The sequence below is a fragment of the Pteropus alecto genome, unplaced genomic scaffold (assembly GCF_000325575.1).
Source record: "Pteropus alecto unplaced genomic scaffold, ASM32557v1 scaffold103, whole genome shotgun sequence".
Taxonomy (NCBI): domain Eukaryota; kingdom Metazoa; phylum Chordata; class Mammalia; order Chiroptera; family Pteropodidae; genus Pteropus; species Pteropus alecto.
The window spans coordinates 10,744,052-10,756,420 of NW_006436288.1; the positions used below are offsets into that span (position 1 = coordinate 10,744,052).

The 12,369-nt window shown below is 31.0% G+C and overlaps 1 protein-coding gene across 2 annotated transcripts in view; it reads right to left on the bottom strand.

The window, feature by feature from the left end:
- Positions 1-620: 620 nt before the first annotated feature.
- The window catches only part of INTS13 (integrator complex subunit 13), a 28,563-nt gene continuing 16,814 nt past the window's right edge, over positions 621-12,369 (bottom strand). Inside the window, exons 9-17 of one of the 2 annotated variants that reach the window (XM_006912699.1) lie at positions 11,646-11,735; positions 11,362-11,451; positions 10,096-10,274; positions 8,829-8,999; positions 8,313-8,467; positions 7,777-8,007; positions 6,076-6,215; positions 1,736-1,871; positions 621-976 (exon numbers count right to left, since the gene is read on the bottom strand). In XM_006912699.1, coding sequence (XP_006912761.1) covers positions 937-976; positions 1,736-1,871; positions 6,076-6,215; positions 7,777-8,007; positions 8,313-8,467; positions 8,829-8,999; positions 10,096-10,274; positions 11,362-11,451; positions 11,646-11,735 — 1,232 coding nt within the window. In that variant the 3' untranslated portion in view covers positions 621-936. Of the gene's footprint in view, positions 977-1,735; positions 1,872-6,075; positions 6,216-7,776; positions 8,008-8,312; positions 8,468-8,828; positions 9,000-10,095; positions 10,275-11,361; positions 11,470-11,645; positions 11,736-12,369 lie in introns of both variants that reach the window. The other variant, XM_015590084.2, reaches the window with a different exon arrangement.

The window sequence follows — 12,369 nt, forward strand, 5'->3', positions numbered from 1 at the left end:
AAACACTAGTTATTTTTTTAATAGAAAATAATGAATCTCTATATTTAAACACAGAGCTTTTTCCCTCTCCTACTAAACGCTCAAAGAAAAATGACAAGCCTAGAATTAGTATTTACCATATAAACATGTTTCTTGCAATATGTTATGAGCTTCCAAATGAAGAAGCATAGGAAGATTCACCAAACGTATACCATAAAATCATGACATTTCTAGGATGAGAACAAGATTACGTTCAAGGAAAAAAATAACCTAATGATTTTCCTTTCTTCTAAGTCTGTAATCTCCTTTATGCTTCTTTTCCAATATGAAAAGTCAATGGAAAGTAAATTTTTAGCAGAAAAAAATGTAACATTATCTAATATGGGTAAATGCAAATTTACCCAACTACCTGAAAATTCTGCTTTTAAATGGCAACACATAAACAAAAATATTTAAAATAAAATACAGAATAAGCAAACAAAAACATTCTTCTGAGTAAAGCACTGTATATGCTGCAGATTAACAGCCAAGATTTTATATTAAATATTGCAAATCTCACCTAAGTTGATAAAATTTCTTTTTAATTTCTATAAGTTGTCAGTCATTAAATGAATATATTTTCCAAAAGGAATACTCCAATATTTTGCATTTCAGATACTTTAAGACTTTTATTTGGCAAAGAGAAGCCTAAGAATTTTTTAAAAAACATTTCCAGAGGGAAAACCCTTTACCATAAAATAAATTTGTGTGATTTGGGAAGACAAATCTCAAATGTATTTTTTTTGACATATCTGCCAATTTTGCAATTAATACAAAAAAGATAAAGTTACTTGAAATATTTTAAAAATGTAAAAACCAGTCCAGGCAACATATACAATCTTGCTGTAAAAGTACTTATATCAAATTCCATCCAAAATATTTAGGCAATATAGTAAATTTAGTTCCTCAAGTCACCCTTCACTGCCGGCTGGCTTTTCCATTTTCTGTTGTCTCCATTCTGAAAAACAGGAGGAAAAAAATGAGTTAGTAAAAGAAAACATTCATTAACCAGGCATATTTTTCTCCTTATCTTTCACATGAAATTAAACTCTACTATATTCATAGAACAGAAAAATGTCAGCACTTTAGAAAAGAACTAAGGTTAGGGTTTCTCTAGTTTAACGTTCTCATTTTGCAGATGAGTGAAAATTGAGGCCCAGAGAGATCAAGTGACTTTCCTAAGGTTTCCTTTCAAAGACCTTTTTTTCATGATACTGTTCCAAGCAAAACTAAGGGTAAAAACTTTGCCATTTAGTCAAGGATTTATATCTTTTTCCACTAAAGAAATTCCTTTACCAATATATTTTCAAGAGGCCTTCTAAAAAAGAAATCAAAATAATGAGACCTGAGATTTATTCAACTAAAATCAATATTCCTAATACTATATTAATAGAAAAATACTTTCCCTTGGTACTTTATACAAATTCAGTATTACATACTAAGTTTTCTTTATGATTTTTCCTTCTGTGATGTTAACTGAGCAATGAAAAAAATGCTCTAAGGAGTAAATACTTTCAGGGTTACAATCAATATAATCATGTGTTTTACAAGTACAAAGAATCAAAGAAGTTAATTTTTTTCTCTTTATTGGTAACATATATCAATTCATATTATTAGTAATAAGAAATTGCTAAGCAGAACAAACAAGCAATGCTTATTATTTCTTATTATAACAAGGCAATTAACAAAAGCAATTTCTACAATAAATAATACAAACCCATTTTCCTCTTTAAGATGTTGATATAACTCAGCTCTGTTATTAACAGAGTTCAAACGTCCAGCAAACTCCTGATGTTTTCTGGAATTGGCAGTATTGATTCTATTACTCCATAAGGATAATAAGGACACTGGCCCTGGTGTTGTATTTGAAAGAAGAGAAAAAGGTAGAATAATTTATTATTTAAATTTTACTAATTTTAAAATTTTACCTTTAATTCTACTGTTTTATACAATTAAAGCAATATCATCTCCTCCTTATTCAAAAGTGTATGTGTTTAGGGGTCCCCAAGACCACCTATTAGTTTGGTGATTCGCTGGAAGGACTCAAATGACTAAACAAAGTTATAGTCACTAAGAATAATTACAGCAACATAGTAAGGATATATAGCCAGATCAGTAGGGAAAAAACTAGAGGAATCTATTTGCAGGCTTTCCATACTCTTTACCTCCAGTGAGGGTTCACAGAAGTGCCTACTCCCTCCAGCAGCAAAAATGCAGCCACGTGCATACAATCTTTCTGCCAGGAAAACCCATTTGAGACTCAAACTCCAGAGTTTTTATTAGTGGCTGGTCATATAGGCATTCTCTACCAAACTACAACCACCAGAATTCCAGACTCCCAGCAGGAAAGCGAGTGTTCAGTTCAGACATAAGGCAAAATAACTTCATCATCTAGGGAATGTTTTAAAAGCCATATGCCCTGATGCCAGCCAAGCGCCAAACTTGCAAGCAGGCTCTTCTAATGTAATAGCCTTAGGCTTGCTCTGTTAACTTTCTTCTAAATGAAAAAGGATTAAAATGGTCAAAACAATTTTGAAAAGTAAAATAAGTTGGAAGACTCACTATATGATTTTAAGACTCTGTGTGTAGCGAGATAGTATTGTATGGGTTAAAGGATAGACACGCAGTCCAATGGAACATAAAAGAAAATCCAGAAATATATTCTCATGTATAAAATCAATTTATTTCTGATAAAGATACAAAGGCAATTCAGTGAGGAGGGGTTATCTTTTCAACAAATGCTGCTGAAACAATTAGGATATTAGTGCAAAAATATGAACACTGACCCATACCTTGCAGCTTATAAAAAAAAGTAAAAACTAGGAATGGATCATGGCCTAAATGTAAAATCTAAAATTATAGAACTCCTAAAAGAATACATAAAAATAAATATTTGTGACTTAGGGTAATGCAAAGATTTCTTACACAGAACACGAAAAGCATAATCCTAAAGAAAAAAATGATATATTGGACTTTATCAAAATTGGAAATGTGTGCTCTTCAAAAGTCACTATTTGGAGGAGGAAGAGCCACACAGACTGGGAGAAAATATCTGCAAATCATATATCCAACAAAAGACTGGTATCCAGAATAAATAAAATACTCTAAAATTCAAAAATAAAAAAACAAACAGCCCAATTTAAAAATGATCAAAATATCTGAATGAACCCTTCATCACAGAAGACATACAGATGGTAAACAAACAAATGAAAACAGGCTCACCATCATCAGTCATTAGAGAATTATAAATTGAAACCACAATGAAATATTACCACATACCCATTAGAAGAGAAAAAAAATCCTGACAACAGCAAGTGCTGTTGAGGATGTAGAACAATCAGAACTCTCATTAATTGCTGGTATTAATTGAATGTACAATGGCACAGGCATTTTGGAAAAATAAGTTGGAAGTTTCTAATAAAGTTAGTCATATATAATGGAATAAAAAGACTACTGAAGTCTAGGGCCATGCTACCCTAAACAAGTCTGATCTTGGAAGCTAAGCAGGTTTGGACCTGGTTAGTACTTGGATGGGAGACTACCAAGGAAGACCAGGTGCTATAGGCGTAAAAAATAAAAAAATAAGGGATTGTAAGCTGACAAGGTCTTTGCAATCTGTGAGGTCAACCAAGGTTGCCTCGCCTTAAAAAGAAAAAAAAAATCTACTGATAAACACAAAATAGATGAATCTCAAATGCATTATACTATGTGAAATAAGCCAACCTCTAAAGGTAGCATACTTCATGATTTCATTTATAAGGCACAATTGTAGGAGGAGACAACACATCAATGGTCATGAATGGCTGAAGTTAGGGGAGGTGTAGGATGATTACAAAGGTGCAGTACAAGAGAACTGTTGGGGTGATGAAACTATTCTATACTTTGGTTCTGATAGTGGTTGTTACACAACTGTATGCATTATATCAAAAAGTTAATATTACTGCATATAAATTTATCAAAAATAAATTTAAAAATAAGCCTTTTCTTTTTCTTATTATAAGACTAATACATGTTCATCAGATGAAATTTTAAAAACAACATAAAAAGGAGAAAATAAAATCATCCATAATGTCACTGCTCTAACAACTAGTTTGGTCTTTTTTCAATGTCAACTTATATCTATAAAATTACATTTTAGTTTTTCTGTTACTGCATCATACAAAGAGAGCTGAATAAATTTTCTAAAATCTAGAGTTCATGTTTGGAATAGCCCAATCTTACATGCAGAGTATGCAACAGACACAATATTTGCTTTGGAGAGTCCTAGGAGGTCATTTTCCAAAGCAGATGAAACTGAAGTACAATAAAAGGCCCATACAAGTTGAGGATCAGAAGAGACATGAGACTTAGGTGTAAAATAAAACGCAAGAGAAAACGAGTTTCAAGTATCAGCCTTCAACGGAAAGTTACAAGGACAGACAGTGATTTGCAATCAAGTCGCATCTTATACGGGCCCCTCTATATAGTATTTCCAGGGTGAAAGACATCAGGGATTTATCTAACTTAATTATAAGTGACAAGCTAGTGTATATGCATGTAAAAACTTAAAAAAAAAAAATGGAGATCACAGTAAGATGGTTTTACAGCCTGCTTAAAAAAAAAAAAAGAAAAAAAACTTACCCATTCATTCACTTATTCATGTATTCAACAAATAATAACAATTTCTATTATGGGCCAGGAACTAGACTGGGTAGTGGTAGCAATATAAAAGTAAAAATTTAAAAGCCCTGCCTTTAAATGTTTCAAACTAATAGTAGAGGAAAGGTATCAATAAGCAATGTCAATGCAGTACTCTAAGTGCTCTCACAGTAGTAATCCTGGGATGCAATGTGGAAGCACAAAGAAATACCTGACTTAACTGTGAAAGGAGGTCGGGGAAGTCTTTCCTGAAAAAAGCACTTCGTTAAGCTAAAGTCTAAATAAAATACATTAGCAAGAGGGAAGAGTGGCCATTTTTGGCAATAATTATTTTGGGGCTATATAAATTCCATCCTATGGACACACCATCATTAGGTCATTTTCTTACTAATATGTGTTTTGGTTGCTTGCAACTTTTTGCCATCATAAGTAGTTGTTATAGTTCTATTTTCCAAGCAATGGTGAAGTACTATTTAATTAAACCTAATTTCTCATCCTAATCAGTGGCATATTTTGGCATGTGATAAGTAGAATAATTTATTAACACATTTAATCATTTTCCAGGCACCCTGGCAAATGCCTGAGAGGCAAATATGACAAGATTGCCCTTATCTCTGATTTCAAAGAAATCAGTAAAATGGGCACAATTTATATACTATAGTAGAAATATATAAAAATAACAAACAAGCCTAGCTTCTCTCTAGGATGAGCTGCCAATAATCATAATCTGACCAGCCTTGAGGTCTTCAGAGAGGCACAGTGGTAAGAAATCAGACAGTCTTTTGTCATACTATTTCTCATTTATCCTAAAAGACTAAATCCAGTTTCCTTTAAAATAACTAAGGCCTACAATGATTTCAGAAGCTCCCAAACCTAAATCATACCTTTGATGCCTAGAATTCCTTCAAGAGGAAATTAAACATTTCGGCTAATAAATATGAGATAAAAAACTTTATTATGAAAATATTGTTTATAATATTTTTACTGAAATTCATTCATATCACATTTTAATTTATCAATATATAGGTGATATTAGATCTTTCTCTAAATTCAGTAAGAGTTTAGGGAAAATAGTTTGTCTTCAATAATGTAGCACTTAGTACAGTGTCAAGAACATAAACGGATTTAAATTTACATAATCAAAATTTCTTAAAACACAGACTTTATAGTACAAGCATTTATTTTCCAAAGGCTGAGGTATGACACTTCATTCCAAAGAATGAAGGTATGACACTACTTTTTCTTTAATGCTGATAAATATATTTACTGCCTATATTTTCAAAGGCTGTAAACAAAGAATCTTCTAAACAACAGGAACAGTTAGTAGCTTCTCGATATATGCAACAGTAAATGACATTGTACAAACAGAACTAAAATGAAAAACTTTTTACAAACATAGTTACCACAGTTCTGCCTTACCTTTTGATTTTTCTACTGGGGGCGTTTCATCCATCTCAACAAGGGGTTTTTTGTTTGGAGGTTCTGGGGAATCAGGCGAATCTTTTATAATCTCAGCTTCAGCCAACTCTTCTTTTCCACGTTCCAAGATTCCTTTTAATCTTTTAAAGCGACAAATAATACAATTTAAAGTTTAATTTTTAGAAATCTAAATGGTTCAATAATTAAACTAGACTTTGCATATCAGTCTTAATAAAAGATAGCCGCTCTCACAAACTAAACCTAGAAACTAATCAAAAGCTAAATGTCAGTCTAAAATCAGTGAAAGCTTAATGAATACATGTTTTCCTTTTTCCTTCATCATAATAATGTAATAATTCAGTAATTTAGTTAGCTGTAAAATATGAAAAAATGGAGGAAGCTAAAATTAAAAAGGTCAGAAATGTGATATTTGGAAGAAACACTACCATTTTAATTTTTAAAGATATGGACAAAATACTATTTCAAATTAAAAAAAAGTTTAAGAAATCTACTGTCATTTGTTCCCTAGTTTATGTACTGTGGAAATGTATTTATAGCCCACAAGTTAGGAACTTAACCCCAACCTTATTTTGTTTCATCAGAGAAAAGAAACAGTTTCAAAATTATATACAGAGATATACTTTAATGTCAGTGGCCTCTGAATGAGAATATTTTTTCTTTCCTCTTCTTAAAGTGAGCCAATTCTGTTTGAGAAGCTAAGTGGCCCTAAAGAAGACATGAAATTCTAAGGTCAAAGGGAATGAAAAGTTTCTATATTCTACTTATTTTTGGATGAAATGACATGATTTTTAGAATTAGCTTCAAAATATTCCCATGGAGAGGGTGGATAGTTATGGTGGTGAGGGTACTGGATGTAGATATATATAATGTGAGATCTGCCATGCATTGATAATTATCAAAAGTAAATGATGAGTAACTATTTATTCTACTGTTTATATGTTTCAAATTTTGCATAAGTTCTGATTTATTTTTAAAGGACTTACTACTTTGCCATTATAATATTTACCTGGTTTTTTACCTGAATTTCTGGCAAAGAGACAGAAGACAAAGTCAGCTAATATGTTATGATACTTTTATTTATAAGCCTCTATTACTTTTTATGTTTCTTGAAATTTAACCTCAACATCATTATATAAATTACAAACTAGGGAAAATGATGTACTATTGATCAAGGTTTTCAGAATTTGAACTATGCTCTTCCTCTGTGCTCCCAAGAGCATCTGTGCCTATGTTTATAACATTTTCCGCACTTTGCTGTAATCATTCACTTACTCACCTATCTCTACCACAACACTGTATGTTCTTCCAGGGCGGGGAGCTTATGCCAAATGCCTAGCACATCATAGGCATTCAATAATATTTATTGAACAAAGAACATTGTTTTATGTCTTTGATATTCATAACATATAAGGGAAATACTGATACCAAACATCATGAATTACAATTTTCAGATGGTAATTGGGAAAAAAAACTAAACACAACCTTTGCTCCTAATAGTAAAAAAAAAATCATAACTCTTTAAGTCCAAGATCTTTTAGATTTTAAGAATGATTAAATCTCGTTACAAATGAAATAAACACATATTAAATGAACTTCTATTAAATGAGGTTTGAATGTTCTATATGTAGAATACGGTATGCCAAAAGGCACCATGGTATTATATTAATGTCAACAAATCACCTCTCTGAATCTTGCCAAGACTTCTCTTGTTCATAATCTTTCACTGCTTTCTCTGACTTGTCCTCTTTGTCCTCCCTCTTTCTTCCTCGTTTCTTTCGTTCTTCTTCTTCCGGGGGTTTGCTCCTACAGGCCATCAGACATTCCAAGACTCTTTGATGTTTCTCCGAGTTACTGATATGGGCTCTGACAAGGGTTTCCAATTCATTCCACATGATACGGTATTGTTCATCTCTGAATAATGATTTAAAATAACAATCTTAGACATATTCTTTAACATTACGGTGTCACTTGTTACTGGCAAAGTAAAATAAAATAATTAAACATGGACTTCTTTTCTCTTTCTAGATAGTTAATGGTACAATTCTAAGTTATAATGTATCCAATTTCACTGTTCTATGTTCTATCTCATTTCATCTCAATCATATGTATGTATATTTACAGACCTCCAAACATATAATTTACATATAGAGTAAGTTAGCTTAAAAAACAGTATGTATCAAATAAATGTGATATATAGACAAGGTAAGAAAAACTACCTTTTAGGGCCTTTTCCTCTTGTACCAACTGTGGAAATAGGTAAAGGATCATTTTTTCTTTCCATATCAACCAAGTTATATATTGTTTTTTGACAGTTTAACACATCTTCTTCTGTCAAAGATTCTTTCACAATAACACTGGCTAAAGGAACTACCTGTTATATGAAAGAAAGAAAGAAAAGAAAGAAAAGAAAAAGAAAGAAAAGAAAAGAAAGAAAGAAAGAAAGAAAGAAAGAAAGAAAGAAAGAAAGAAAGAAAGAAAGAAAGAAAGAAAGAAAGAAAGAGAAAAGAAAAAAAAATCTGTTTTGAAAAACAAATAATCAAAGTATCTAGACAGAACTTCAACTGATTTTAAACATCACTATAGCAAGAGAACATATAAACTTCACTTCAATTTTTTATTACTAATTCTTTAACTGGAGCAAACTCATAAATTTTACTCTTTGCCTGAGAAATGGTAACTGTAAAGAATATATAACTAATCTAGAAGAAAAGTATAAAATATTTAACACTTACCGCTTGCATGTTAAAAATGGTGGTTTGTGAAATAATCATAGGCCAGTAACGGGTGTGTTTTTCTAACTGATCTTTTGCTCGTTCCAAAGGGATCTCAAGACTTCCATCGATTTTATATCTGGGGTCTAGAAAAGGAGTTAATCTGTTTTCCCTCATAAATTCACCAAAATCCTAATGATAACCAAATAAGATAAAGTTAGAAACTATTTTCTAATGTTTCAGTATGGATTACATGTAACAGTATGTTTCCCTGATGTCTTCTGTCCTGTGATATGCAACAAAGCATTTTCTCTAACAGCTCCACTTCCCCCACTACTTTTTCCTTCTTTTCAAACTTGAAATCTATAAGCCTTTATTATAATGGAGGTGAATAAAGCCTCAAACATAAATGCATTCATGGTTCTTTCCACTTTTTAAAAACCAAGGAACACTTATTTTTCTTCATTTCTATAATTTAACTTTTATATCACGTACAGATAAAAGAATTAGTTAATCACATTAGAGTACCAATCTGCTTACTAAAGAAACTACCTTAACATTGAAATTTTAATAGTGGTTATCTTTGAATGATAGAATTATAGATAATTTACAAAGCCTTTTTTTAAAGATATCTACATTCTCTTAATTTTCCACAATGAATACTTATGAGTTTTTTCCTTATAAAAAAAAAAGATGTAAAAGCAATAAAGAAAAGCCTAATCAAAAACAATTTCTTACAATATATAACAATTTCGTTTACAAAGTACACTCATATACATCAATCACATGTAATTTTTGCAACCGCATCAAAAAGTAGCCACGAAATATTGAATATAAGTGAGAGGGAAAATTAAAATCAGAACAACAGAATTTCTAACAAAAATAGACACAATTTCCTTATGTGTATCTTTAAATAACACAAAAATTAAGTGTTATTTTATTTAAAAGTAGCAGCAATCCAAATATTGAAATATTTTTGTTTACCATTAAAGTTATTAGAAATAAAGTTCCACCTAAAATATTAGTTCAAATCAATTTTCATTCTTTCCTACAATTCTAGTGTGTCCCTGCTATTCAGATACTTCTGAGTATAACTGAATACATAAGGAAGAATGATAAATAGTTCTTTTGAGCAAGCATTAAAGGAAATTTACCTAATTAAAATAATAATAAATTATCAACTCCAAAACCCTTTTGTCACAGATCTTAGCATATAACAGGTACTCAGTAACTACCTGATGAAATAATGACAGACTCAAAACATAAAATTTATAGATATTAGTCTTACTGTGATCCGGTAGTCTGTAACTCTTCCTCCACATCCTTCACTAATTGAAGGCGGATCTTCTAGAATGGATCGAGAACTGCTAAGGACATGTAAAAAAATCTCTCCTCCATGGCTACTAAGCATATGACTGATGACTTTGGAACCTGACTTTCGTGGTTGTTCCAATAAAACAGAACGGCCTGTCAAAAGTAATGAAATTCAGACTGGATCTTATTTTTCTCCCTTAAGATTTATATCTAGATTTTTTGCTTTACTTATTAATCCTCATATTTTAACCAGCACTGCTAATTTAGTATTATCTGTATTTCAAGTCCAAAAAGTCTGAACTCTAGCCTTAGCATTCTCTTGGTCACTCCAAGCTTACATAATTAAATAGATGATTTTCCAAAATAAATATAGTGGTCTGTAGTATAATGTTTGGTTATTTTCATTCAATTACTAGTTCATATAAAATTTTTCTCCTGGACATCAGGAAGAACCATGAGACAACTGTTGGATAACCCTCAAGTTATCAAAGCTACAAAACATTTGGAGGAGAAAGCAGTTTCAATTTACTTCCACAATACCTCATTATCAGCATTGTTATCATTACTACTTTCTGTTTCACATGACCAAATGTTATTTAATCTGGATTTTACATAATCTGATAATCAAATTGAAATATAACAATGAAATTAATCTTATGATAAAGGCAACCTAATTCATCATATCGATGGTTTAAAAAGCGATTTGATAAGAATCACCAGAGAAGCTATTAGAATTTAAATTTAGTAAATGAAATCAAATAACATGGTTTTTTTTTTTAATTTTCACATAAAGAAACCACAAATTGATGGCCATATGTGTAAGAATCATATGGTATATTAAAAATATAATGTTTATTTATGATAAAGGTGTAGTGTTCAAAGAAATGTAAGTCCATATATACTTTGTATTTAAAATTCAATAGGCCAATGGTCTGTATTATTCTATCTCTCAAAAAAAACAACATAGACTCTAACATATTTTTAAGTTAAAAATACTAAAAAAAATATTAAATAAAAGTTACTTAGATACAATAGTTTAAAGACATAAAGTCATCTTATTTTTAAACATTAGCAAAACTATTAAAGGGTATTTATAAGTATATAACTTTAAAAAGTTTTAGGAAATAAAATGATCATATTAAAGAAAATAGCGTTCCAAAATTCACATTTTCACATATTCTCACTAATGACTTCACTTGTAATAATTTCAATCAAACAACTATTAAACGATGAAAGTTACCATTTAGAAGAAAATTAGTAAGGCAGGAGGAAGGTCTACTATTTACATCTACTGGTGAAATTCGATAAGCGCCAGTGCAATAGTGTAATTCTGAAACAGAAGAAAACACTGATTTGAAAGAATATAAAGGAATATTTCCACAATTAAAAGGAAAAAAAACTTATTTCCTGAACTCCTAAAACAATGAAAAACAAAAATTCGAAAGGAAGCAAATTAATGAGTCCTATATAACACTTCAAGAATCTTTTATTTCTTTTCTCTTTCAATCATTTTTAAATACCTACCAATGTTATTTGTCCTTGGTGTGCACCACTTTAATGTTATTGTTTCTTTAAACGAGCCTTCTCTACTGCTGCCACCTAAGTGGGTATCACCTTTAAAAATAAGTCAGAGAAACAGTAACATTACTAAATAGACCGCAAACTTAAAATTGTTTACCAAAGATTTCTTAAAGAGTTTAAATTTTATAAGAGAAAATACCTCTAGGAGAATATTTTTTTAATGACATCTCCTAGAAAAATACCAAATAGAGTTTAGATATTAGCTAGGAGTAAAATAAATATTTACATTCCCCCCAAATTGCTCATTAATTAATTTAATCATCTCAGTCACTGCACTGAAAGTCAATGGCACAATTTTTTTTTGATTTCGAGAATCTACAACTGCTCCTCTTTGACACCATTAAATAATAATGTGGTTTAATACTTAAAGAAAGCCACAGGAATCTAAAGTACACAACTAATGATACTGACTCCTAATGAATTTATGAGAAGGAACATAAAATGAGGAATCTAGAAAGTAAATATATAAGATATAACAGCGAGGCCATGCCACCCTGAACAAGCCCAATCCGGTCTGATCTCAGAAGCTAAGCAGGGTCGGGCCTGGTTGGTACTTGGATGGAAGACCACCTAGGAAGACCAGGTGCTGTAGGCTTAAAAAATGAAAAATAAGGAATTGTAAGCTGACAAGGTCCTTGCAATCTGTGAGGTCAACCAAGGGTTGACC